Genomic DNA, 24348 nt, shown 5'->3' on the forward strand with positions numbered 1-24348 from the left:
ACCATCAGATCATTGTGGTCTCAGACTTGGCCCTTTGGGAGAAGACTTAACACTGAAAATATGGCGCCTTCCTATAGGCAATTGTGTCAGGCTCCAGCAGGGACAACAATGGCTCCTGTTCTTCTAGCTCCTGCCCAAAAGCCTTACAACTGTCCCACATGTCTCTGAGCCTCCCAAGCTGCCACTCCTCCGTCAGAGACCAGGTGAGTATTTGCTAGCGAGTGAGTCCATGTGCTGGCTCTACAAGAGGGTGTCTGTGTTTCCAGCTGCCCCCTGCCCACCTGGAAGGGCAGATAGCATCCTCTCTGATTTTCACTGCCAGATGCCATGGGACCTTTTCTTCCTGGCACAGGATCCCTGTGCTGGAAAGCACGGCATGGGGCTGGGACACCTCACTCTTTAGGGTGGACCTCTGCCATCAAAGTGTTTTCCCTGGCATTCAACCACCACCCATGGGCTTGGTATCAGTCCACTTTCATCTCCACTCCTTCTACCAGTCCCAATGTAGCTTCATTTTTATATCCTTAGTTATAGAGTTACTGTTTGGCTAGTCTTGAGATGATTCTTTAGGTTGATTGTTCTATAATTTATTTGTAATTTATTTGTAATTTTGGTGTGATCCTGGGATGCAGTAGGCATAGCATTTACCTAACATGCCATCTTGGGCATGTCTTAGATTGTTTTAATTATCTAGAGGAGTTCTTTGGAAAATTCTGTGGTAAATTTTTCCTATAATTCCACCAGCATAACATTTTAACTTTTTAAAAAAATGAATTCATGCCTCATGCTGGAGAATATTTGTTGTGAGACTTTGATGATGATCTTTTGACTAATTAAGGAAGGGATGTTTTTCTCACCTGGACCCCTTGGATCCTAGTGTGTAGGTTTTAGGAGGGCCTTGAGAATCCTTGTGACCTGATTTTCCTATTTTCATAATATTTACACAATATTTGTATTCTTTGCATTGTTATTGATTATGGCCATTTATAGTGTCTCCAGGTGTAAAAGAAAATGATGATTGTAATATTTTTGTCATGCCAAAGAATTTAATGTGTCCACATTAGGTTAATGGTTGGGAGGAGACAGCAGGTTTCTGAGGAAAGAGAGAAGGAATGAGACATGCCGATCTGGTATGGTTATATAGAATAATAATCATTATTTCAGACTCTGTTCTACAAAGACACTGAGTTGCTCACCATATCTGTAAGTAACTAAGTGATGCTGTACCTATTTTGAAAGAAGTGAACAAATGTAATTACTTTTGCATCAAACTAATATGTGTACACACACATTGGAAAGAATGAAAATTCAAGAAGTTTCTTTAGAGTATGGATTCTACATTATCAAACCTACAAGTCGGGGGACCTTACATCCACTATGAAAGGCTGATGAGAGTGAAAGCAATCAAGTGAATATTTTTAGGGCTGTGAGATAAAGATAATTTAGGTACTGAAACCCAAGTCTTTCATAAATAGCTCAGTTTTATAATAGGAATCAGCTATGGCTGTAGTTATATTTTTAAATCCACATTCATTTTGATAAGAATTGACTTAAACTGGATGAAGGTAAATGGCTTGACATGTGTTTAGGTAAGAGTGATGCTGAGTCTGGATGCTCAGTAAAACCAAGGAGCATTACTGGTATCCCAAAATGAAATGGAACGGTGAATCTTTTTACATAATTCTAACCATTGAATAATTTCTTTAGCAAAAGATGAAACTAGAGAATTCTGCACCAAAGTGAAATTAAAATACTCTGAATATTTGCAAAATAATATTGATATGTGTATAGATCTCTTAGTGTTCATGTGTCCATGTGTAATGTTTGAACACAGTTAAGGTCAGTTCTTTTTTCTTTTTTTTTTTTGGTATGACTTTTGAATTAAAATAATAAATTTCAGTATATATCCATATAGTTTTATTTTTACTTAATTTCTTTGCAGTTTGTATCTCTGGCATGACATATTTCTAACTCTTAAATCGGTAGTAAGTCACTTGAAAGCAAATTTTAATTTGACAAGCCAAATTGTGAAACATTGTTCTGTCACAGGAGGAAGGGATCCTAACATCACAACTTCTTGCTGGAATATACTGGTGGATCCCATCTGTGAGGCATACTAGCCTAAATCTTCAGATACAATTACTCTCTCTTCTCTCTCTTTCCTGTTTTAGCAAACTTCTGGCTACAGAACAGACAACATTTTGTGATGACAAATATAGCAGTTGCCACACAAGCCAATAGAAACCCAATCACATCCAAAGAGTGGTACTGGAACCAGTTGAGGTCATAGGAGGCTGGCCGCAGGTGTTTGGCTCCTTTGTGGCGCATGACAAATTCAATCCAGAAGATTGCTCGATCTAGAGGTTTCATTGGCTGATCATGGTGAATTCTCGATAATTTCATAGCATTCTCTTTATAACTAAAAGACAAACAGAAAGACACCAACATTGAAAGGAAGTTAATTTGCCTAAGCGTATCATTCCCATGAAAGGTTTTTAAGTGTCATACATATTTCAAAATAAATGTCAGAGAATTGCAAAAGTTATTTTTATTTGGGTCTTCATAGATGGTTTGGTTTTTACATTGGAATTTTGTGATGACAAGTATTTTACAAAATGAAGAAGGAAGATAAGGTGGGAAACTTAAATCTTTTTAGCTGAGCAAATGAAAGAACCTTTCTAATGGCTATAAGTGTGAACAAAAAAGGGTCTATATAGCAGGCCTGACTAGCTCAGTGACCAAAAATAACCATGCAGGATGATCTGATCAGACTGGGCAAGTCCTGGTGAGTAGTCACATCCCAGATCTAGTGAAAGGTTAATCTTTACCTTAAGGGAGCCTGTCTGTTGTTTTTATACACCTAGGATACCTTACCTTTTGGTTGTCAGAGTGATTTCTTTTCCAGATGCCTTGGAAGCATAACCATAGGCACCAGAGCTTAATGACCACAAATTTTCCTTTGTTGTCTTTTTGCCCACATACCATGACTACTTACTATAAATGTTACATGTTAGCTATCCTGTATCTACCAGCACAAAAGAAGTTTATATCTCTGCATTTTACTTTGTATCCAATCCTAGTGATATCTCCTACCTCCACTTTGCTTTCTCCTTCCTCCTAATCTACCACTAATAGATTTCATGTGACCTTCCTTATGTTTTCTCCTTTAATTCTGAATGCATAAAAAGGACTGACAAACTGCCATTATCTGGAACATTTTCTCTTTGGTTGAGATTTTTCTTCAAGTCGGTTTTCAGTTATTGGCTCAAATAAACTCTTAAAAAATTTTTTTCTGTAGGTTCGAACTTCCTTTCGTCATCATAAGTTGCGTGATAAAATGCAGTTTTAAGATGATGCTTTTGAGTTTTAAAGAGGAATTGTGTCATGGTGGAAGAAACGCCTCTCACTAGTCCCTGTGCTTCTAGTGTTCTCTTCATAACTGTATTATCATTTTCCACTCAGTAGCCAGAATGATACTTTTTTATAAACAGATCAGATTTTGACCCTCCCCTGTTTCTAATTTCCATCTGGCATCTCATCCTGGTTTGAATAAATTCCAAATCTGTTCTTTGTCTTACAGGATCCTACATAGTATTAAAGAGAAAACCACAGGCCCTAAATTGTGTTACTCCTGCTAAAAGCCCATGATGCCAAACCTAAATTTTAATACCTGATTTAATTGAAATTCCAACCTCTCCCAGAAATATAATCTTAATCAGTGAGTCTGGAATTTTGTGGTCAGCATAATGAGCTACTCTTACTTGGGCCTTTTCAATGGCAAGGATTTTATCTTGTAGAGAAGAGACAGTCTACATGACGAAACCTATGCCATTCCTTTCCTGGAAAAAGATATTGTCTGAAAACAATCCTGTGTTTTTTTTTTTTTTTTTTTTTTTTTTAATAAATCCACTGCCACACTGTTCTTCCTATACAGCCTTTGCTTTTTGTACAACCTGTCAGAAAGTCCTTATATTTTTTTATCGGATGCAGCCTGTTTCATGAATCGTTTAATAAATCTAATTATATCTTAAAATTTACTATGTTGAATTTTGCATTTTGAAAGTTGACAGACCCCTGGCAAACTCTTTCCTATCATTATGTCCCATGCACACACTATTGTAGGCACGTAGGCCTTTAGGTGGTTCACTGAAGCTGCCAAATGTGTTCCTACCTCAGCACCTTTGCACTTTCTCCTCACTTTGTCTTACTTGGAATAGTCTTCCTGTAATACCCCAAGTCTACTTCTAAATTCTGATGGAGGCATTGATGTCCGTGTCACATCTCAGACAGGCTTTACCTGGACACACTAAAAGCACTCCTTAGGCATTTCTTCTATTTTTTTTTTTTTTTACCAGATGTCACAGTACATGGGATATATTGCTTTAATATGATTTCAAATCCACTTGTTTGTGATGTAAGTGAAGTTTTAATGCACTTGTTTATGACAAAGACAAAAACAAAGTTGCTTTGCTATAGGAATGAAGTAAATCATTCCTGATGTCATCCTTCTACACCTGGTGTTCTTTGGTAAGCAGAGGGGCCCCCCTGGGGGCTTATCAGTAAGAACCTGTGGAGAAGCAACTGTGACAAGGGGACAATTAGGCCATAACTACTAAGTTTGTGAGCACTATTTGAGAGTTCCAGTTTGGGGAGGTGACTCTTCATTACTAACCTAAACTCTGCAGGACCCTTGGGACATTCCTTCCTGTCTTTAAAAACTCCTCTTAGTGGTGCTAAACGTCAGAACCACCCTGTGAAAGAGATCAGCCAGCCTACCAACACGGGCATCCTTGTGCCCTAGCAGCCTGCTCCAGCAGAGTGGGACGTTTACTTTGGTGCTGGATGATGGCAATCAGGTCTTGGTTGCTGACTGTCAGCAGTGCCTCCTGTCAACTGATGGTCACTGGTGCCAATTCAACACCAACAGGAATCCCTAATTTGGGGTGCGGTGAAGAGGAAAACTGTATTCAGTGCAAACAGCTCAATAGTGTTACAGCTCAATTATGAAAGAGCAGAGCTGTGAGGTGGCCCTGAGGCCAGGCCCCTGTCTGGCTAGATAGCTGTGCTCTGCTCCTGTTAACTCCACTCTGTCCTGAGCCGGACTGCTCCCCTCTGCTCTGCTCAGGAGAGGTATTTTGATTTCAGCTCCAGCTGGGAAACAGTCTTCTGACTTCCTTGGAAAGAGAGAATGTGTTCCCAGAGCTAGAGGGGAGCTGCCTTAAATAGTTAGAAGTTCCTACCCCTGGTCCCTGATTGGTCCATCCAAATGCAAATGGAGACTTCAGATCCTCACAGTTTGATTGGTTCGAAAGACACTGTGTTAATTGGTCAGAATGGAGTCACTGTGGTCAGTGAAGATGCTGATGGGATATAGTTGTACAGTTCTAATTGGATGGGAAAGCCTCAGTCCTACTGGTTGAAATGTTATTCCAGGAACTACTTTATAAGGGCTGGCTTAGATGGCAGGAACACAGTGCAGGCAGGCAGTTTAGTGCAGGAGGGAGGCTGGCTGGTGCAGGTCTCTACCCAATGTGCAGCCTGTGCAAGAGACCTCTCTGTAGAAATGGCTGCTAGTCTCTGTTTTTTTTTTTTTTTTTTTTTTTTTTTTTCTAATTTCAGCCTAGTTAGCTACCTGGAGCCCTTCTTAGTAAGTATCTTCTTTTTAAGGGTCCACACTCAGCTGAAAAAGTACAACTCTTATTAAATTTGGGCTTTATTCCTCCATTTCCCATTGCCTGGAACAACAGTGTGACTAATTGGTCATTTATTTTGTATACATGATTTCTTTATTTGGTTTATGAAGACGTTATCCTGTACTGGCTTATGAAATTATTATATTTCCCAGGGTGAACCGGTGCTATATAAATTCCTGGCAAAGACAGAAATCAGTCTATTTTGCTGCTTCTCCAAAACAAAACAAAGGAAAACAAAACAAAAGGAAAGAAAACATTTCTAAAATATTACCTTAATTTAAGTATAAAAATCTAAGAAAAATGTATATATCCTATGTAAACAGCTCAAAATTTTATAATCACCTAGAACGTTGTCATGAAGTAAATATAATAATGCACCTACTCTTAGATACTGATATAGGATACCACAAACCAATAGAGGCTCCCCATTTTCTTGGACCTTTTAGTCACTAATCCCTTCCACAAACTAACTACTATAATTACTTTTAACATCACACATTAGTTTTTCTCATTTATATATTATAATCAAATAGCAATAAGTCCTCATTTGTGTCTTTTCTGAAGTAGTTGTTGGTTAGTTCCAGTGCTGTATAGTATCCAATGCTGTATCATCTGTCAGTACCACAGATTATTATTTCATAATGTTCAATGGACATTCGGATTGTTAAATTTTTTTGGCCACTTTTACTAATTCTGTTGTAAATATTCTTGTATGTGTCTTTTGGTTTACATATTTACACATTTCTGTTGTGTATATACCTAGAAGGGAAATTGCTGAGGAGAAGGTTCATGTATGATTGTGATTTCTATTGACTCTGAACTATTTAGAAATATATTGCTTAATTTTCCAAATTTAGAGATATTTATTTATTTATTTATTTATTTATTTAGTTTAAGGTTTGTTTGATTTTTTTTTTCTTAATTCCTGACTTAATTCTAGTCTGGTCTGACAATATGATCTTTATGATTTATAAAATTTCCAATACTGAGTCTTGGTTTTGCCCCCGTAGGTATGTTTACTTCAATTAACTATTCCTTATGCTGTTATAAATATACATGTTCTCCACTCTTGTATATATCTCAAATAGGTGCACTTTAAAATTGTGTTTCAGAACTTTTATGTACTTATTTATTTTGCCATTTTTTTTAATGTTATAGAAAAAGTTCTTTAAAAACATACTATTATGGCTATAGATTTATTTTGGTTTTTCTTTTTGTCTACCTTTACTTTTTTTTTTAATTAAAGGTATTGGGGGTGACAATTGTTTGTAAAGTTACATAGATTTTAGGTGTACAATTCTGTAATACATCATCTATATATCAAATTGTGTGTTTACTGCCCAGATTCAGTTCTCTTTCCATCACATTATTTCATCCCCTTTACACTCATCTACCACCCCCCTCTTCCCTTACCTCTGGTAACCACTAAACTATTGTCTATGTCTATGAATTTTTCTTTCTTCATTTGTTTGTCTTGTTCTTTTGTTGTTTTCAGTTTTATATATCACATATCAGTGAAATCATATCATTCTCTACTTTTTCTGTCTGACTTACTTCACTTAACATTGTAATCTCAAGATCCACACATGTGGTCACAAATGGTCCTATTTCATCTTTTCTTACCGCCGAATAGTATTCCATTGTGTATATATACCACAACTTCTTTATCCATTCACCTATCTAAGGACATTTTGATTCTTTCAATGTGTTGGCCACCATAAATAATGCTGTAATGAACATTGGAGCACACGTGTCTTTATGTGTAGATGTTTTCAGATTTTTTGGGTAGATACCCAGGAGAGGGATTGCTGGGTCATGTGGTAATTCTATTCGTAATTTTTTGAGGAACCTCCACACTGCCTTCCATAGTGGCTGCACCAGTCTGCATTCCCACTAACAGTGTATGAGAGTTCCTTTTTCTCCACAGCCTCTCCAACATGTGTTACTATTTGTCTTGTTGATGATAGCCTTTCCAACTGGGGTGAGGTGATATCTCATTGTGGTTTTCATTTGCATTTCCCTGATTATTGGTGGTGGTGTGTATTTTTTCATATGTCTAGTTTCCATTTGTATGTCCTCTTTGGAGAAATGTCTCTTTAGGTCCTCTGCCCATTTTTCAATTGGGTTGTTTGTTTTTTTGTTGTTCAGTTTCATGAGTTCCTTGTATATTTTGGATATTAGCCCCTTATCGGAGGCATTGTTTGCAAAAATCTTTTCCCATTCGATTGGTTGCCTCTTTATTTTGTCGTTGGTTTCTTTTGCTGTGCAGAAGCTTTTTAGTTTGATATAGTTAGTCCCAGTCATTTATTTTAGGTTTTACTTCCTTTGCCTTTGGGGTCAAATTCATAAAATGCTCTTTGAACCCAAGGCTCATAAGTTTAGTACCTATGTTTTCTTCTATGTAGTTTATTGTTTTAGGTCTTATGTTTAGGTCTTTGATCTGCTTTGAGTTAATTTTGGTACACTGTGACAGATAGCAGTGTAGTTTCATTCTTTTGCACATGGCTTTCCAATTCTCCCAGTATCATTTATTGAAGAGGTTGTGTTTTCTCCATTGGATGTTTTTGGCTTCTTTGTCAAAAATAATCTGTCCATATTTATGTGGGTTTATTTCTGGGTTCTCAGCTCTATTCCATTGGTCTGTGTGTCTGTTTTTCTGCCAGTACCATGCTAGTTTGATTATTGTTGCCCTGTAGTACAAGCTGAAGTCAGGCAATGTGATACCTCTAGCAGTGTTCTCTCTTTTTTTTTTTTTTTTAGGATTGCTTTGGCTATTCAGGGTTTTTTGTGGTTCCATACAAATCTGATTTTTTTGTTTGTTTGTTTTATTTCTTTTAAAAATGTTATTGGGATTTTGATGGGGTTTGCATTAAATCTGTATATTGCTTTGGGTAATAAGGCCATTTTAACTATGTTGATTCTTCCAATCCATGAACATGGACTGTCTTCCCATTTCTTTGTGTCTTCATCAATTTCTTTTAAAAATGTCAACACTTAATAAAATAGGTATAGAAGGAAAATACCTCAACATAATAAAGGCCATATATGACAAACCCTCAGTTAAGATCATAATTAACGGTGAAAAACTGAAGCCCTTTGCTCTACATTCAGCAACATGACAAGGCTGTCCCCTATCACCTCTGCTGTTCAACATAGTATTGGAAATCCTAGCCAGAGCAATCAGGCAAGAGAAAGAAAGAAAAGGCATCCAAATTGGGAATGAAGAAGTTAAATTGTCACTTTCTGCAGATGGCATGATGCTATATATAGAAAATCCTAAAGACTCCACCAAAAAGCTATTAGAAACAATAAATGAGCACAGTAAAGTGCCGGCTACAAAATCAACTTACAATAGTCCATTGCCTTCCTATATACTAACAATGAAATCTCAGAAAAAGAAACAAAAAAACAAACAATTTCTTTTGCAATTGCAACAAAAAGAATAAAATACCTAGGAATAAACTGAACCAAGAATGTGAAAGACCTATATACTCAAAACTACTTTTACTTTTTTACTTGTGAATTTATAAGTAGGTGTGTCCAGTTAAGAATTTGTAGTGTTTTGAAAGATAAACTTATTTATCATCATCTTTATCATTACTAGTGTTTCTGATCTACTATGCCTGATATTAGTATAGCTACATCATTTTATGGTTACTGTAGAAATAGATATATTTTTCTACCTTTTTACTTATAATTTTCTTGTCACATCTATTTAAGCATGGCTTGAAAATAGTATATATTGTTAATTTTAAAAATCTTGTCTGACAGTATTTTTTAAAAGTAATTTAGGACATCATAGGAATGGCGGCAGCAGGGCGCACTTTTTGAGTTCTCCTCCGGATCTTATCACAAACGGGACATATAACCCATCAAAGGACTCTGGATTCATCACGCAGAAGAGCTAAGTGATTCGTACAAGGATTACTTGCAGGTGGGCAAATTAGGCGAGCAGGGGAAGAGGGAAGGGAGCGGAGTGGAGACACAGGGAGATGCGGCCCGCATCTAAGGCGGTGAAAACACAGCCGGCATCCACAGCTGCAGAGACGCAGGGAATCCCAGGATGGAACAGAGAACACAAAAGTCAGGAGGTGGGCTCTTTCCCTGCGTCCCACAGCAGATCTCACCCACTGAGGGGACAGCATATCCAGCATTTGAGGCAATAACCTCAGCTGGGACCTCCAGTTGGGTCCTAGGCTGGACAAAGGACACAAACTCCATACCTGGGCCCTTCCCCCCACCCCCTGCTCTTCCAGTCCTGCCCCGCCTTCCAGAGAATTAAACTGGCCCCTGAACTGAGGAGTAGTGTCAGATTATAGAGGAGCCATAGTGCTCAGGCTCTGGGAAGACTGGCAGGCAGTTCTGACCTAAGGAAGAGGCTGGGAAGAGTGTGATTTTTGCTGGGCTAGGAGAGAAGAGACCCTTCTACCCCAAGCCACCACCTTTTCTGGCCTGCGGGAAGAGGGTGATGCGCGGCTGGGCTGGGAGAGAGAAGACCCCCCATCCCCAGCCCCCACCCTTTCTGGCCTGCCTACGGCAGGGCAATTACAACTGCGGAGGCACTCCCAGGGATCAGCAGTAAGCGGCAGATGCAGCTCCCGGCTTTCAGCAGCTCAGAAATCTCCTGCTCGCCACACACACACACACACACACACACACACACACACACACACGGAAGAAGTGCCCTAAATCTCAGGAGAACTGGACACAGGGCTGGTGATGCTACTCTCAGTGTGCATATGTGCAGGCAAGGGCAAAAACTGCACTGACTTTGTAAAAACTACCATCCAGACCCCTCAGCCCCATGCATCTGAATCTGCAGTCTCAACGTCACTCTGGGCACCAGGTGACTGGCTCTGTCTGCACAATACGCAGGGGACTCTTTGATACAGCAGAGGACAAACTGGAGATTATTTGGTGGGCTTAAGCCAAGGCTGGCGCTGCTTTTTGTTTTGTTTTGTCTTTATATCTTTGATATCTTTGCCTGTGTTGAGTGGGTGTTGTCGGTTGTTTTTACATGTGAAGGTATTTGATTTTTTGTTTGTTGTTGTTGTTGTGCTTGGTGATTTGCTTTGTTCTGAAATTGCCCTACCAGGGCCCAGCTTAAGAGGCACAAGGGGTATTCTCTACAGGCACAAGAGCCCATAGAGGCCAAACCACATTTAAGTGGTCAACCCTCACACAGGAGAACACCCTGCGGTGGGCAGAGCCAAGTCTCACAACTAGTCAGCCTAGGAGTTAACCCCACCTACTCACAAGCGAAAAGCAATTAAAGATCTTCTTTAACAGGACAATATACACAACACAAGAGTCACCTTTGGAGCACACGCAGAGGAGAAGAAAGAAGTAGTGCAAGTCAAATATAAAGGACACATACTACATAAGAAAACCCAGCAAGAACTAAGAACTCTAGGGCATCTACTAATACATCGAGGCAAACACAGAGAGTCAGCCAGAATGGGGAAACAAAGAAACATGTCCCAAATAAAAGAACAGAAGAAACCTCCAGAAATGGAACCAAATGAAACAGAGGTAACCAACCTATCAGAGACAGAGTTCAGAACACTGATGATAAGAATGTTTAAGGAACTTAGAGACAACATAAAGAAGGATGTAGAAATCATAATGAACAACAAGTTAGAACTAAAGAACACAATTACCGAAATAAAGAACTCACTTGAAGGAATTAACAGCAGGTTAGATGAAGCAGAGGATCGAATCAGCGACTTAGAAGACAAGTTAGCAGAGATCACCCAAACAGAACAACAGAAAGAAAAAAGAATAAAAAACAATGCAGATGGTTTAAGAGACTTCTGGGATAACATCAAGCACAACAACATGTGCATCATAGGAATACCAGAAGGTGAAGAGAGGAAGCAAGGGATCAAGAACATATTTGAAGTAATAATGTCCGAAAACTTCCCTAACCTGATGAAGGAAACCAACATACAAGCCCAGGAAGTGCAGAGAGTTCCAACCAGGATAAACACAAACAGGTCCACACCAAGACACATTATAGTCAAAATGGCAAAGCTGAAAGACAAAGAGAGAATCCTAAAAGCAGCAAGAGAAAGACAGAAGGTTACATACAAGGGAACCTCCATAAGACTATCAAATGACTTTTCTATAGAAACATTGAATGCCAGGAAGGAGTGGCAGGAGATACTCAAAGTGATGAAAAACAAAGGCCTCCAACCTAGATTGCTTTATCCAGCAAGGCTATCATTTAAAGTTGATGGAGAGATAAAGAGCTTCCCAGAAAAGAATAAGCTAAAGGAATTTATTACCACCAAGCCAGCATTGCAAGAAATACTAACCGGACTTCTGTAAATAGAAGAAAGATGAAAACAATCTAACTAAAATTTAAAAATAGCAATCACTATGTACCTATCAATAATCACTTTAAATGTAAACGGATTGAATGCTCCAATCAAGAGACATAGGGTGGCTGAGTGGATAAGAAAGCAAGACCCTTGTATATGCTGTGTACAAGAGACTCACTTCAGATCAAAAGACACACACAGGCTGAAAGTGAAGGGTTGGAGTAAGATATTTCATGTAAATGGAAACGAGAAAAAAGCTGGAGTTGCAATACTTATATCTGACAAAATAGACTTTAAAATGAAGAACATATTAAAAGACAAAGATGGGCTCTATATAATAATAAAGGGATCAATCTGACAAGAGGACATAACCCTAGTAAACATCTATGCACCCAACATAGGAGCACCTAAATATATAAAACAGGTACTGACTGACATAAAGAGAGAGACCAACAGTAACACTATCATAGTAGGGGACTTCAACACACCTCTGACAACAAGGGACAGGTCTTCCAGACAGAAAATCAATATGGAAACAACAGCCTTAAATGATACATTGGACCACTTGGATTTAATCGATATTTTCAGAGCATTTCACCCCAATACTGCAAAATACACGTTCTTCTCAAGCACACATGGAACATTTTCCAAGATAGACCATATGTTAGGCCACAAAACAAGTCTTGATAAATTTAAGAAAATTGAAATCATACCAATTGTCTTCTCTGACCACAGTGCTGTGAAATTAGAAATGAACTACAGGGAAAAAAACAGAAGACACACCAATTCATGGAGGCTGAATAACATGTTACTAAATAAAGAATGGGTCAAGCAGGAGATCAAAGAAGAAATGAAAAGATATCTTGAGACAAACAAAAATGAAAACACGACGACCCAAAATCTATGGGATGCCGCGAAAGCAGTCCAAAGAGGGAAATTCATAGCATTGCAGGCCTACCTAACGAAACAAGAAACATCACTAATCAACAGTTTATCTTCACACTTAAGGGATCTGGAAAAAGAACAGCAAAATAAGCCCAAAGGGAGCACAAGGAAGGAGATAATAAAGATCAGAGTGGAAATAAGTGAAACAGAAACCAGAAAAACAATACAGAAGATCAATGAATCCAAGAGTTGTTTCTTAGAGAAGATAAACAAAATCGACAAATCTTTAGCCAGACTCATAAAAAAAAGAGAGGACCCAAATTAATAAAATCAGAAATGAAAGAGGAGAAGTGACAACAGACACCGCAGAAATACAAAAACTTTTAAGAAATTTCTATGAGCAACTATATGCCAACAAATTTGACAATCTGGAAGAAATGGACAACTTTCTAGAGGCATACAACCTTCCAACGCTATCTGCAGAAGAAATAGAAAACCTGAATAGACTGATTACCACCAGGGAAATTGAATCAGTAATCAACAATCTCCCAACAAACAAAAGCCCTGGACCAGATGGCTTTACAGGTGAATTTTACAAAACGTTGAAAAAAGAATTATCACCTATTCTCCTCAAGCTCTTCCAAAAAATCCAGAAGGAAGGAAGACTCCCAAACACTTTTTACAAAGCCACTATCACCCTGATCCCAAAATCAGACAAAGACACCACAAAGAAAGAAAACTACAGGCTGATATCACTAATGAATATAGATGCAAAAATCCTCAACAAAATATTAGGGAACAAAATTCAGCAATACATTAAAAAGATCATACACCATGATCAAGTGGGATTCATCCCTGGTATGTAAGGGTGGTTCAACATCCGCAAATCAATTAATGTGATACACCACATTAACAAAATGAAAAATAAAAATCACATGATCATATCAATAGATGCAGAAAAAGCATTTGATAAAATCCAACAGCCATTTATGATAAAAACCCTTAAAAAAGTGGGAATAGAGGGATCATATCTCAAAATGATAAAGGCCATTTATGGTAAACCCACAGCTAACATCATACTCAATGGGGAAAAGCTAAAACCATTCCCCCTAAGATCAGGAACAAGGCAAGGTTGCCCACTTTCTCCACTTCTATTCAACATAGTGCTGGAAGTTCTAGCCACAGCAATCAGACAAAAAAAAAGAAATAAAAGACATCCAAATTGGTAAGGAGGAAGTAAAATTGTCATTATATGCAGATGATATGATACTATTTATAGAGAACCCTAAAGACTCCACCAAGAAACTATTAGAGCTGATAGATGAATTTAGTAAAGTAGCAGGATACAAAATTAATATTCAGAAATCAGTTGCATTTGCAACAATAAAACACCAGAAGAAGAAATTGAAAAAGCAATCCCATTTACAATTGCTCCAAAGACTATAAAATACCTGGGAATAAATTTAACTAAAGAAGTAAAAGATCTGTACTCAGAAAATTATAAGACACTGAAGAAAGAAATGAAGGAAGATACAATTAGATGGAAACACATACCATGTTCATGGATAGGAAGAATTCATATAGTTAAAATGTTCATACTGCCTAAGGCAATATACATATTCAACACAATTCCTATCAAACAATCAATGACGTTTTTCACGGAAATAGAACATACAATCCTAAAATTTATATGGGACCATAAAAGACCCTGGATAGCCTTAGCAATCTTGAGAAATAAGAACAAAGTGGGAGGTATAATGATACCTGACATCAAATTATACTACAAGGCTACAGTAATCAAAACAGCATGGTACTGGCATAAAAACAGACACATAGATCAATGGAACAGAATAGAGAGTCCAGAAATAAATCCATGCCTATATGGCCATTTAATCTACAACAATGGAAGCAAGAATGTACGGTGGGGTAAAGATGTCTATTCAATAAATGGTGCTGGGAAACCTGGACAGACACATGCAAAAAAAAAATGAAGCTGGACCACCTCCTTACACCATATACCAAAATAAATTCAAAATGGCTTAAAGACTTAAATGTAAGATCTGAAACCATAAAATTGTTAGAAGAAAATATAGGAAGAAACTTCACAGACATTACTCGGAGTAAGATTTTATTGATATATCCCCTCGCGGGAGGGAAGTAAGAGGAAAAATAAACATGTGGGGTTACATTAAACTAAAGAGATTTTTCACAGCAAAGGAAACCATCAATAAAACAAAAAGGGATCCTACTGAATGGGAAAAGATATTTGCCAATGGTATATCTGATAAGGGGTTAATATCACAAATTTATTAAAAAACTCACTCAACTCAACTCCAGAAAAACAAACAACTCAATTAACAAATGGGCAGAGGACATGAAGAGACATTTTTCTAAAAAGGACATACAGATAGCAAACAGACATATGAAGAAATGCTCAACCTCACTAACCATCAGAGAAATGCAAATAAAAACCACAATGAGATACCACCTCAACCCAGTCAAAATGGCTATCATCAACAAATCAACAAACAACAAGTGCTGGCGCAGATGTGGAGAAAAGGGAACGCTTGTGCACAGTTGTTGGGATTGCAGATTGGTGCAGCCACTATGGAAAACAGTATGGAGGTATCTCAAAAATCTGAAAATGGAACTACCTTATGGTCCAGCAATTCCACTCCTAGGTATCTATCTGGAGAAATCCAAAACTCCAAATCAAAAATCTTTGTGCACTCCTATGTTTATTGCAGCACTATACACAATAGCCAAGACATGGAAACAACCGAAATGCCCATCGGTAGATGACTGGATTAAGAAACTGTGGTACATTTATACAATGGAGTATTATGCAGCCATAAAAAAGAAAGAAATCTGACCATTTGCAACAACATGGATGGACCTAGAGAACATTATGTTAAGTGAAATAAGTCAGACAAAGAAAGACAAATACCATATGATCTCACTTATATGCGGAATCTAAAGAAAAGAGTAAGTGAATGAACTAATCAGAAACAGTTTTGGAGACATAGAGGAAAAACTGAGGGTTGCTAGATGGGCGGGGGCATAGGGATAAGGGGGAAGGTGAGGGAATTAGAAAACAGTCAGTAACCACAAGATGGCCACGGAGTCTTGAAAATTAATTTGTGGAACGTAATCAATAATGTAAAGATTTTGTAGGGTGTCCGATGGACACGTGTCCCATTTGAGAGAGCACCTCAGGGATGATGTAAATGCCTGATCACTGCACTGTACACCTGAAGCTGAATAATAATGAATACCAACTATAAATTTATATATATATATATATATATTTGTATATATGTGTATGTATATACTTTCAAGAAGCAGAGTACAGCATTAGGAATAGAGACAGTGGAAATGTAATGGCTCTGTGCGATGTCAGAAGGATAGTGGATAGGGGAAGGTGGGTTCACACAGTGTGAGGGACATAAATGATAAACGACTAAGTATTAAAAAAAAGTAATTTAGTCTATTTTCATTTGTTGTAAGTACTGGCATCTTTGCTTATATTCACACAAAATCAGAGATAGCAATATTTATAATAGGCAAACATGGAAACAACCAAAGTGTCCATAGACTGATAAATGGATACATAAAATGTGCTTTATCTGTATCATAGAATGTGATTCAGCAGTGCAAAGGTACAACAGATAAGAAACTCAGAAACGTTATAGTATGTGAAAGAAGCCAGTTGTAAATGACCACATATTATATGATTCTGTCATTATGAAATGTCCAAAAGGACTAATAGAGACAGAAAGTTTATTAACGGTTGTTTGGGCATGGGGGGATGGGAAGTGACTTCTAAGGCGTATGACATTTCTTTTTGGAGTAGTGAAAATGTCCTGAGTTTATATCATGGTGATGGTTTCATAGCTGTGTAAACATTACATATATTATAATTTTAGCTATGAAATTTTATGATATGTAAATAATATCTCATAAAATCTGTTAAAATGTTTATAATAAAATCAAGTTTTTGAGTGTAAAGAGATTATAGTTTCAGAAATTTTAGAAACTAAACGGAAAGAATTTATGATTTTTCTTGTAGTTTATTCTTTCCTTCTGTGGGTTCTATTGTATTTTTAAAAATGTGTTTTTTTACAATTACATATAGAACTTTACATTATTTGAGGAGAAAATTGTTGCACCAGTTGGCTACCCATTAAATATATGGGATTAAAAATGCAACTTTGAAATCAATGTGTGGTTGAAAATAAAAGTAGATTTAAGATGTTATGTTACTGTCAAAATTAACCTCTTAAAAATGGGACGGAATACATATGACAAACTAATATTCACAAAAGCACCTATCTATAAATACGTCTATTAAAATAATTTGTGATACTCACAAGGGGTCATTAATGACTGTCTTCAGTGCATTGAGCAAATCTGTACTTGACATTGTGTTGAAGTACAAACTGACGGCTGCTCCTTTGGCTTCCATGCGAGCGATGTTATCAGGTTGATCCGCAAACAAAGGAATGCCCACCATGGGGATCCCGTGGTAGATCGCCTCATAGATGCCGTTGGTTCCACCATGAGTTATGAAGGCTTTGGTTTTTGGATGACCTAGGATTGGGTGAGTTTCAGCAAATTATTAATTATAGTCTTAGACTAAAATGAGAATAGGGCGATAGAAGCACTGAAAGAGGCAGTGTATTCTAGATAACACATTATTATACACATAAAACTGCACTAAAATTTCTTCCAGTACTCAAAGGAAGAAGCACGTAAGTCAGCTGGCAAAGTAAATGAAAGATACATAGAAGATACGTGTGTGACTTGAGACTTCAAAATAAATACAAGATAGCCTGGTGAACAATTTTAAAAGACAATGGTGGATTATAAAAAAATGCATGGGGAAAAAAGAGGGAAGGGAGTATGTTAGAATGTATCCTCTTAATGAAATAGTGAAGGCACTGAGTCTGATATGTGGGGTGTCAAAGCAGCAGGAAATGTAGTGATGATGCATAGGAGTCAGAGGAAGGAAAAGCTACACGTTACAATGAAATATGCTATCACTTTGGAAAGAGGTTTTGAATTTTTCTCTGGAAAAGGGAAACTCAGTGGTAATAAAAGACAACTGGTCATTTTTCAGGGCACCTGTCCACCCTTACAGTGGGTTCAAGGATTAGTGTAAGGAGAGAACTAAGAGATAGGGTGACAATCCAGAAAGTGTTAAAATAGCCTCCGTGAGATACAAATAAAGACAATTTGTTTCTGGTCATTAGGAATTTGAATGTGTATAATAAGATGCCAACTGTTTTATCTGATGATTTCACCCTAGGGCGGGGAAATACATAAGGAAGATAATTTATTTTTTTGACGTTTTTAATAAGAAATGTTTAAAAAATGTTTATTTCCTGATGAATTATTTATCACTCTGATCAGATTGGCTCTCATTTCAGTGTTTTCCAGAGTCTTACCAAGAAGGTCATTTTGGGGGATCCATTTATAGAGCCGAGTATTTGCCCCTAAGGCATCTGGTTTTTTGCCATCAAATTTCCATATAACCTGTTAGGGTAAAGAAAATAACTTATTCCCATCGTCAAACTACAAATTTATAGCATGTTAGATTCTAAATAGATTAAGAGACATCTAGTTCACTCCCTTACATATTACAGCTAAGGAAATGAGGACGAGATGTTAGATAATGAGAATGAATAAAACACTGATGTAGGAAGAATACTTATATTACATGTACTTATTTTTGTGTTCAATTGGTGTGAATGCAGTGTTTTACACTCAGTACAAATGAGATTATCAATGACCATGTCAAGCATATAAAACATTTTAGGTAGTCATGTAATTTTAGTGCAAAAACAGTAGCAAATTAATAATTTGAACTTACATTTTGTTTTAACTATTTGTTTTACTAGCTCTTTTCTTCCAGATTTAATGTTAACCTATTTCTTTTCTTTTTGAATGATGAAAGAAGTGCTTTACTTATATCCACTAGTTCCATAAGTTATTTTATTAGAGTTTTACATCTTTTGATTTACAAAATCAGTGCAATCAGCTCTGTGTGAGAAGTAATTCTGAATTTTAACAATTTGTAATGATAAATAATTTCTTCTTAATAAATATGCTGAGCTTCTTTTAGTATACTCATTACAAACTTACTGTTTGTAAGAAAAATTTCAAGTGGTAATTTTTATATCAATTTAGAGTTATCACTGTAGGTAGGGTTGAAAATTCTTAAAATATAGTGGAGCACATTGGCACTTCATAAAGGAAAGTATAGCTGTAGAAAAAGATCAAATATGATGATGCCAAATTTTATTCACCGTACTGTTAACACTTCATGATGTGCTACAATGTACTGTCAGCATTGACTAATATGGTTAATTAATCATAACTGGCCGAGCCATTTCCAGGCTCAATACCAAAATTAAGTATTGATTTTGGAATTCCCAAGCAATCCTCATAAGCTGTATTCTAGTTTAGAATGGTTAACATCTATTTGCTATTGAGTGTTCATGTAACTTCAGGTTCTCAGCAAACTAGCATGGGTGATACGGAGGAAACTATATCAGTTAGGAAGTTAAAGAGTAGTTCACAAATACCCAGAGACTGCAATTTTATATGTTAGAAATAATTTCCTACCATATTTTGTGGAGAAACGATCATCTGAAACTGCCTCATACCAGACTTGCTTCTGGTTGACTCCATTTTATATTTATTTCTCCTTCTTCATTCAGGAGGAGTTACTCTGATTGGTTAGATGCAGAGTTGTGGTGGGGCCACATTTTATAAAGCACATGGTCACCTTAAGGGCTGGAGCCACCTCCATCTTTTCTTTTATGTCTTCCTGCTTCAGACTTTTGCAGGGCCCAGCCCACCAGGGAGGTTTTCTCTTTCTTTTTTACAGGCCAGTTTTTTCTTTATTGAAATGGTCATGGCTGGTTTGGGTACCTGGATGCAGCTTGGTGAGCCTTGGACATCCTTTCTCTGAATAGCACTAGGCCTATTCCAAAATTCAGGGGAAGTAAGAGACTCCTGGATGACCTGGCCTAAAGGGCATGTTGCCTTTCTGTTATCAAGTCCTGTTTAATGTTACTGTGAAAATTTAACTCCTTTCTGAGAACTTCTGTAGTATCTGCTATGCACTCAGGAATCCTGCCAGGAAAAGGGACAAATAACAGGACAGAATTTGGTGATATGTGTACCTAGCTAGAATACCACCAAACTTTACGCTGTATCTCATAAATGCACTTCTCTGTCATCACAATTTTAATGCCAAAGTTATTGTCAATCAAAAACATCCTCTTTCTTACTGTAGCATCTGTTGTGTATATTTTGGTTTTTAAATTGCTCTCTGAGATGAATTGGGGCTCTCATAGTAGTTTACCTTTCATGAAGAAAATTTCTATAATCCGACTCTACAGAGTTTAACACACTCACTAAAGAGTTTTGTACTTTATCTCACCTTTTGTGGAATCTGGGCAAGGGCTGATGCAATCACATTGGCCCTTTCTTCTGTAATGTTACTGACCATTGACCCCAGAGTAAACACCACAATACCGTTTTCCTTGGAGCTCTGGGCAAACTCTTCCATTTCCTGTGGAGAAAGAATTTGGTCCATCACAAAGAGCATCAGCACAGTGAGTACTATTGAAAGGAGTGCTATAAACAACTAAAGAGAGAAAATCAAGAATTATCAGGAATTGTTAGTATACTACCTGGTTTATTTTTCTTTCTTTTTTTTTAAATTGTGGTAAAATACGCATAATATAAAGTTCACTATCTTAACCATTCTTAAGTGTACATTTCAGTAATATATATATACACATATATATGTGTATATATATGTATATATACACATATAGGTATGTGTATATATATACACACATATATGTATATATATATGTATATATATACACACATATATATGTATATATATATGTATATATATATATATATATATATACTTATGTAAGGTATGTAGACTACTAAATTTCATAAAACAAAAAGTAGAATGACAGTTGTAAGGGACTGGTGAATGTGGGAAACGATCCATTCCTTCCATCCCTATGGGATGTTCTCTAGCAGTATAGTAGCATTGTTCTTTCCCTATTGTAATACTTTTCACACAGCTTTGAGTCACTTGCTTATATTCTAAGCATATCTTTCCAAGTAGAATATCTGGTGTGTTGGGGTAAAAAATGTGTCTACACTGCTTCTCTGCATATCCAGTACTTACTCCTGCATTATGCTAATCACTTTAAAAATACTCTTTGAATTAATGGCTGATACTTTCTTATGTATTGAAAAACGAAGGCCTTAATTTAACTGACACTATTTCCAAAGTCTCCCGAGTGCAACAGTTTATTCTGTAATGATAATGAAATTCAGATTCTTGTTCTAGATAGAAATATATGAGCTTCTAATTGGCAGGTCACTCTACCCAGATTCTTATCTCTTTCTCAGTGTGACCAGATATTCTAAATAAAGAACACAGATGCTTTCCTACTGAAAATGCAAAAAGTAAACAGAAAAACATACACGAATGGGTTTACCTTAGGAAGGGGTTTAGCAGGTTTGCAGTGGAGTCCTCCAACAAATTCAAAATGTGGCAAGTGTGGGCGGGGAAATTCCAAATCCCAATAGGTTCGAATGAGCCACATTTCAGCTTTCCCTATTAACTCAGACAATGTCGTGGGTCTTCCTGAAGGGAATGAAACAAAGAAAAGGTTGAGGAAATGAGAACATTGTGATGTGAACATACCACGTAATTTTGTAAAAGTAGCTTAGAATTATGTAGTCAAAGATGTTTAAACTGTCTGTTGTTTTATAATAGAAATATACATGCATATATACATATGTATATGAACAACATATGAGGCCTGACAATTAAGTTTGCGAACTCAACCTAGAAAAAGTGCTACATACCTCATTGCTAATGTCACCTTCAAAGTCCTCCCCTTGGGAAGCTGTGCATTGATGCCAGCGCCTAGTCCCCCCTTTAAAGCAATTTTGGAACTCTTCTTCTGGAATGGCCATCAGAGCTGTCTTCTGTTACTTTTGATGTCCTGAATGTCATCAAATTGACTTCCTTTTAATATTTCCTTTATCTTCAGGTAAAGAAAGAAGTCATTGGGGACCAGATCACGTGAATAGGGAGGGTGTTTCAATAGAGTTATTTGTTTACTGGTTAAAAACTCCCTCACAGACAGTGCCGTGTGAGCTGGTGCATTGTTGTGATGTAAGAGACATGAATTGTTGGAGTACAGTTCAGGAAGTCTAACTTTTTCCCCAACCTTTTCAGCACTTTCAAATAGGTACCCTGGTTAATGTTTGTCCAGTTGGTACAAATTCATAATGAATAATGCCTCTGATATCGAATAAGGTTAGCAACATCGTTGCAACAAGTTCGCAAAATTAGTTGTGAGACCTTGTATATATAATTAAGTGTATAATCTTTCATCTCTAAATCACATCAGTACATTCACAATCATGAAAAAATGATTTAACCTAAGACACTACAGAATTAAACATGCATTTGTTTACTCTGTAAGCTACAGAACTAACAGACGCAAATGTAAACAATGATTTCAATTCCTCAATGAATTAACCCTACCATAGCCATGGAAACACTTTTCCCTAGAGTACTTAGTCTAGTTTCTACAATTTAGTCTAGTTTCTACTATTTTTTGATTCCAGATTTTTCTTGTAAAGTGTGAGATTTTAAGAATGTGGCTCAATTCCTTGGCCTGTAACTGCATTTAGTTCATGGTAGCTTAATAGTAGTTTTTCATTGATAAAAGTATTTTTAAATAACAGCTGGAAAATTTTCATAAAATATAGTAATAGATTTGCACACTCTTAATTTTGGCTCATTTTGTCCTTAATGAAGGGACAGTTTACAAAAAAACATAGTTTAGTAATTTATATGTCCATTTTTTGATAAAATTTTAGGTCTTTGAACTCATGATTTAAAGTACTTAGTGAAGGAATGTGAAATCATTAGAAACCTCAAATTATAGATTCCTGATCTGGGATAGAGCCACTATATCTCTCTCTATTGTCAAGGAATCCTTCAGGTAATATGGCAAAATTGCTTAGTTCTTAAATGAAACTAAACTATACAAGAGGAAACAGTTCCTCAATGACCCTATAATTTGAGCATTTTCATAACACTTGTGACACTGAAAGATCATTTTATAATTTTATCATTTTCCTTATAAAAGACAAATTCCCCTGACTTAATATTTATTCAAACACCTTCAAGGCACTAGAAAAGTAAGAACTTCATGCTACCAACTAAAAATGTGACTTACCTAGTACTTCGCTGTAAAACTGATCCCATTTCTTCTCATTAAATGTTTGGAACCAGAAGTCAAAGTAGAGCACATATATCATATTTTGTACCCTCTCCATGAATGTCATTTTATCACTTAATCCTGACAAAATAATAGGTACGTAGGATGGAGGGGTTGGAAGTCCTCCACTATACTTTTCAATTGTGTTGCCTGGAAAGAAGCGGAGACTATATACTAAAGGTATTTTAAGTATCTCAGCCAGCAGCTCACCACAGGGTAGCACAGCATCTGCGAAAACGATGTCAAACCTTGATTTTTGTAGTTTTGTCATAAGTTTCTTGTTAGAAATGGCATCTTTACAGAGCTTTTCAGTAAATTCAGAAAATTCTGCAAAGATTTCTTGCATTAGTGAAAAATAAGTCCAAAGTGTATCTTTTTTCCGATCATATGTCCATTTCTTGATCAGTTGCTTGATAAAAAACAAAAAATCATCTTTTGTTAAAGATGTAGGGTAAACCTCAAATTTAATAGCAGATGGTTTGTTGGGATCAATAAGAATGGAAGCTGAAGATGCCAGAACAATCACTTCATGGCCTCTTTGTACAAGTTCATCCAGGATTGTCTTCATATTGAGCCAATGGCTGTATTCTGTGGGCCATACTAGCACCTTTCCACAACTCCCTGGACTAAAGTAAGAACTCAGCTGTAGCAGCAGCAGAACTGAAATCCACTTCATAGACATCCTGGTGGAATGCAATGGTTCTTTTCAAATCACTGTTCGTTGCTGTCATTGCTCATGCTTATATCCAAGGAGAAATCAATCAGAAAGTTAAAACATAACTTCCTAAACCTCAAAGTAAATATAAAACAGAACATTTTAATGGCAAGTAGACAAACACATAAAGTTGACAATCTCTTTTTTATATCAATGTTTTTAATGTCTACAAGTGCTATTATCCAGCTAAGAGTTAACCTCTCTGTGCATACCCATGAATTATGTAATATACAGAGGGTGACAAAAATATGTATACACGTTTTAAGAAAGGAAAAAACTATATTAAAATTACACTGATGGTAACCACATTGAGCACCTCTTGTAACTGCAGAAGTCAAACGTGACTTGTATTCATCTTTGTTATCATTATATACTGAGTTTAAATTTAA

The 24348-nt window shown here is 36.7% G+C and overlaps 1 protein-coding gene across 1 annotated transcript; it reads right to left on the reverse strand.

Moving 5' to 3' along the window:
* Nucleotides 1–1026: 1026 nt before the first annotated feature.
* Nucleotides 1027–23951, reverse strand: UGT2B4 (UDP glucuronosyltransferase family 2 member B4). The gene is made up of 6 exons (XM_033106780.1): nt 23203–23951; nt 21442–21590; nt 20352–20483; nt 18349–18436; nt 17272–17491; nt 1027–2419 (listed from the first exon to the last, which is right to left on the reverse strand). The coding sequence occupies exons 1-6, from the start codon at nt 23924–23926 to the stop codon at nt 2140–2142; spliced, it is 1593 nt and encodes a 530-aa protein (XP_032962671.1). The 5' UTR covers nt 23927–23951; the 3' UTR covers nt 1027–2139.
* Nucleotides 23952–24348: the final 397 nt, after the last annotated feature.

Source organism: Rhinolophus ferrumequinum, chromosome 5, assembly GCF_004115265.2.
Source record: "Rhinolophus ferrumequinum isolate MPI-CBG mRhiFer1 chromosome 5, mRhiFer1_v1.p, whole genome shotgun sequence".
Classification (NCBI taxonomy): Eukaryota; Metazoa; Chordata; class Mammalia; order Chiroptera; family Rhinolophidae; genus Rhinolophus; species Rhinolophus ferrumequinum.

What these genes read in the sequence shown, in the direction of transcription:
- UGT2B4 (XM_033106780.1), bottom strand. Translation starts at nt 23,926, where the DNA reads ATGTCTATGAAGTGGATTTCAGTTCTGCTGCTGCTACAGCTGAGTTCT. An exon ending in GTTTTACAGCGAAGTACTAG is followed by an intron (nt 21,591 to 23,202) that starts GTAAGTCACATT and finishes CATTCCCTTCAG; the next exon opens with GAAGACCCACGACATTGTCT. An exon ending in TTGCCCAGATTCCACAAAAG is followed by an intron (nt 18,437 to 20,351) that starts GTGAGATAAAGT and finishes TTACCCTAACAG; the next exon opens with GTTATATGGAAATTTGATGG.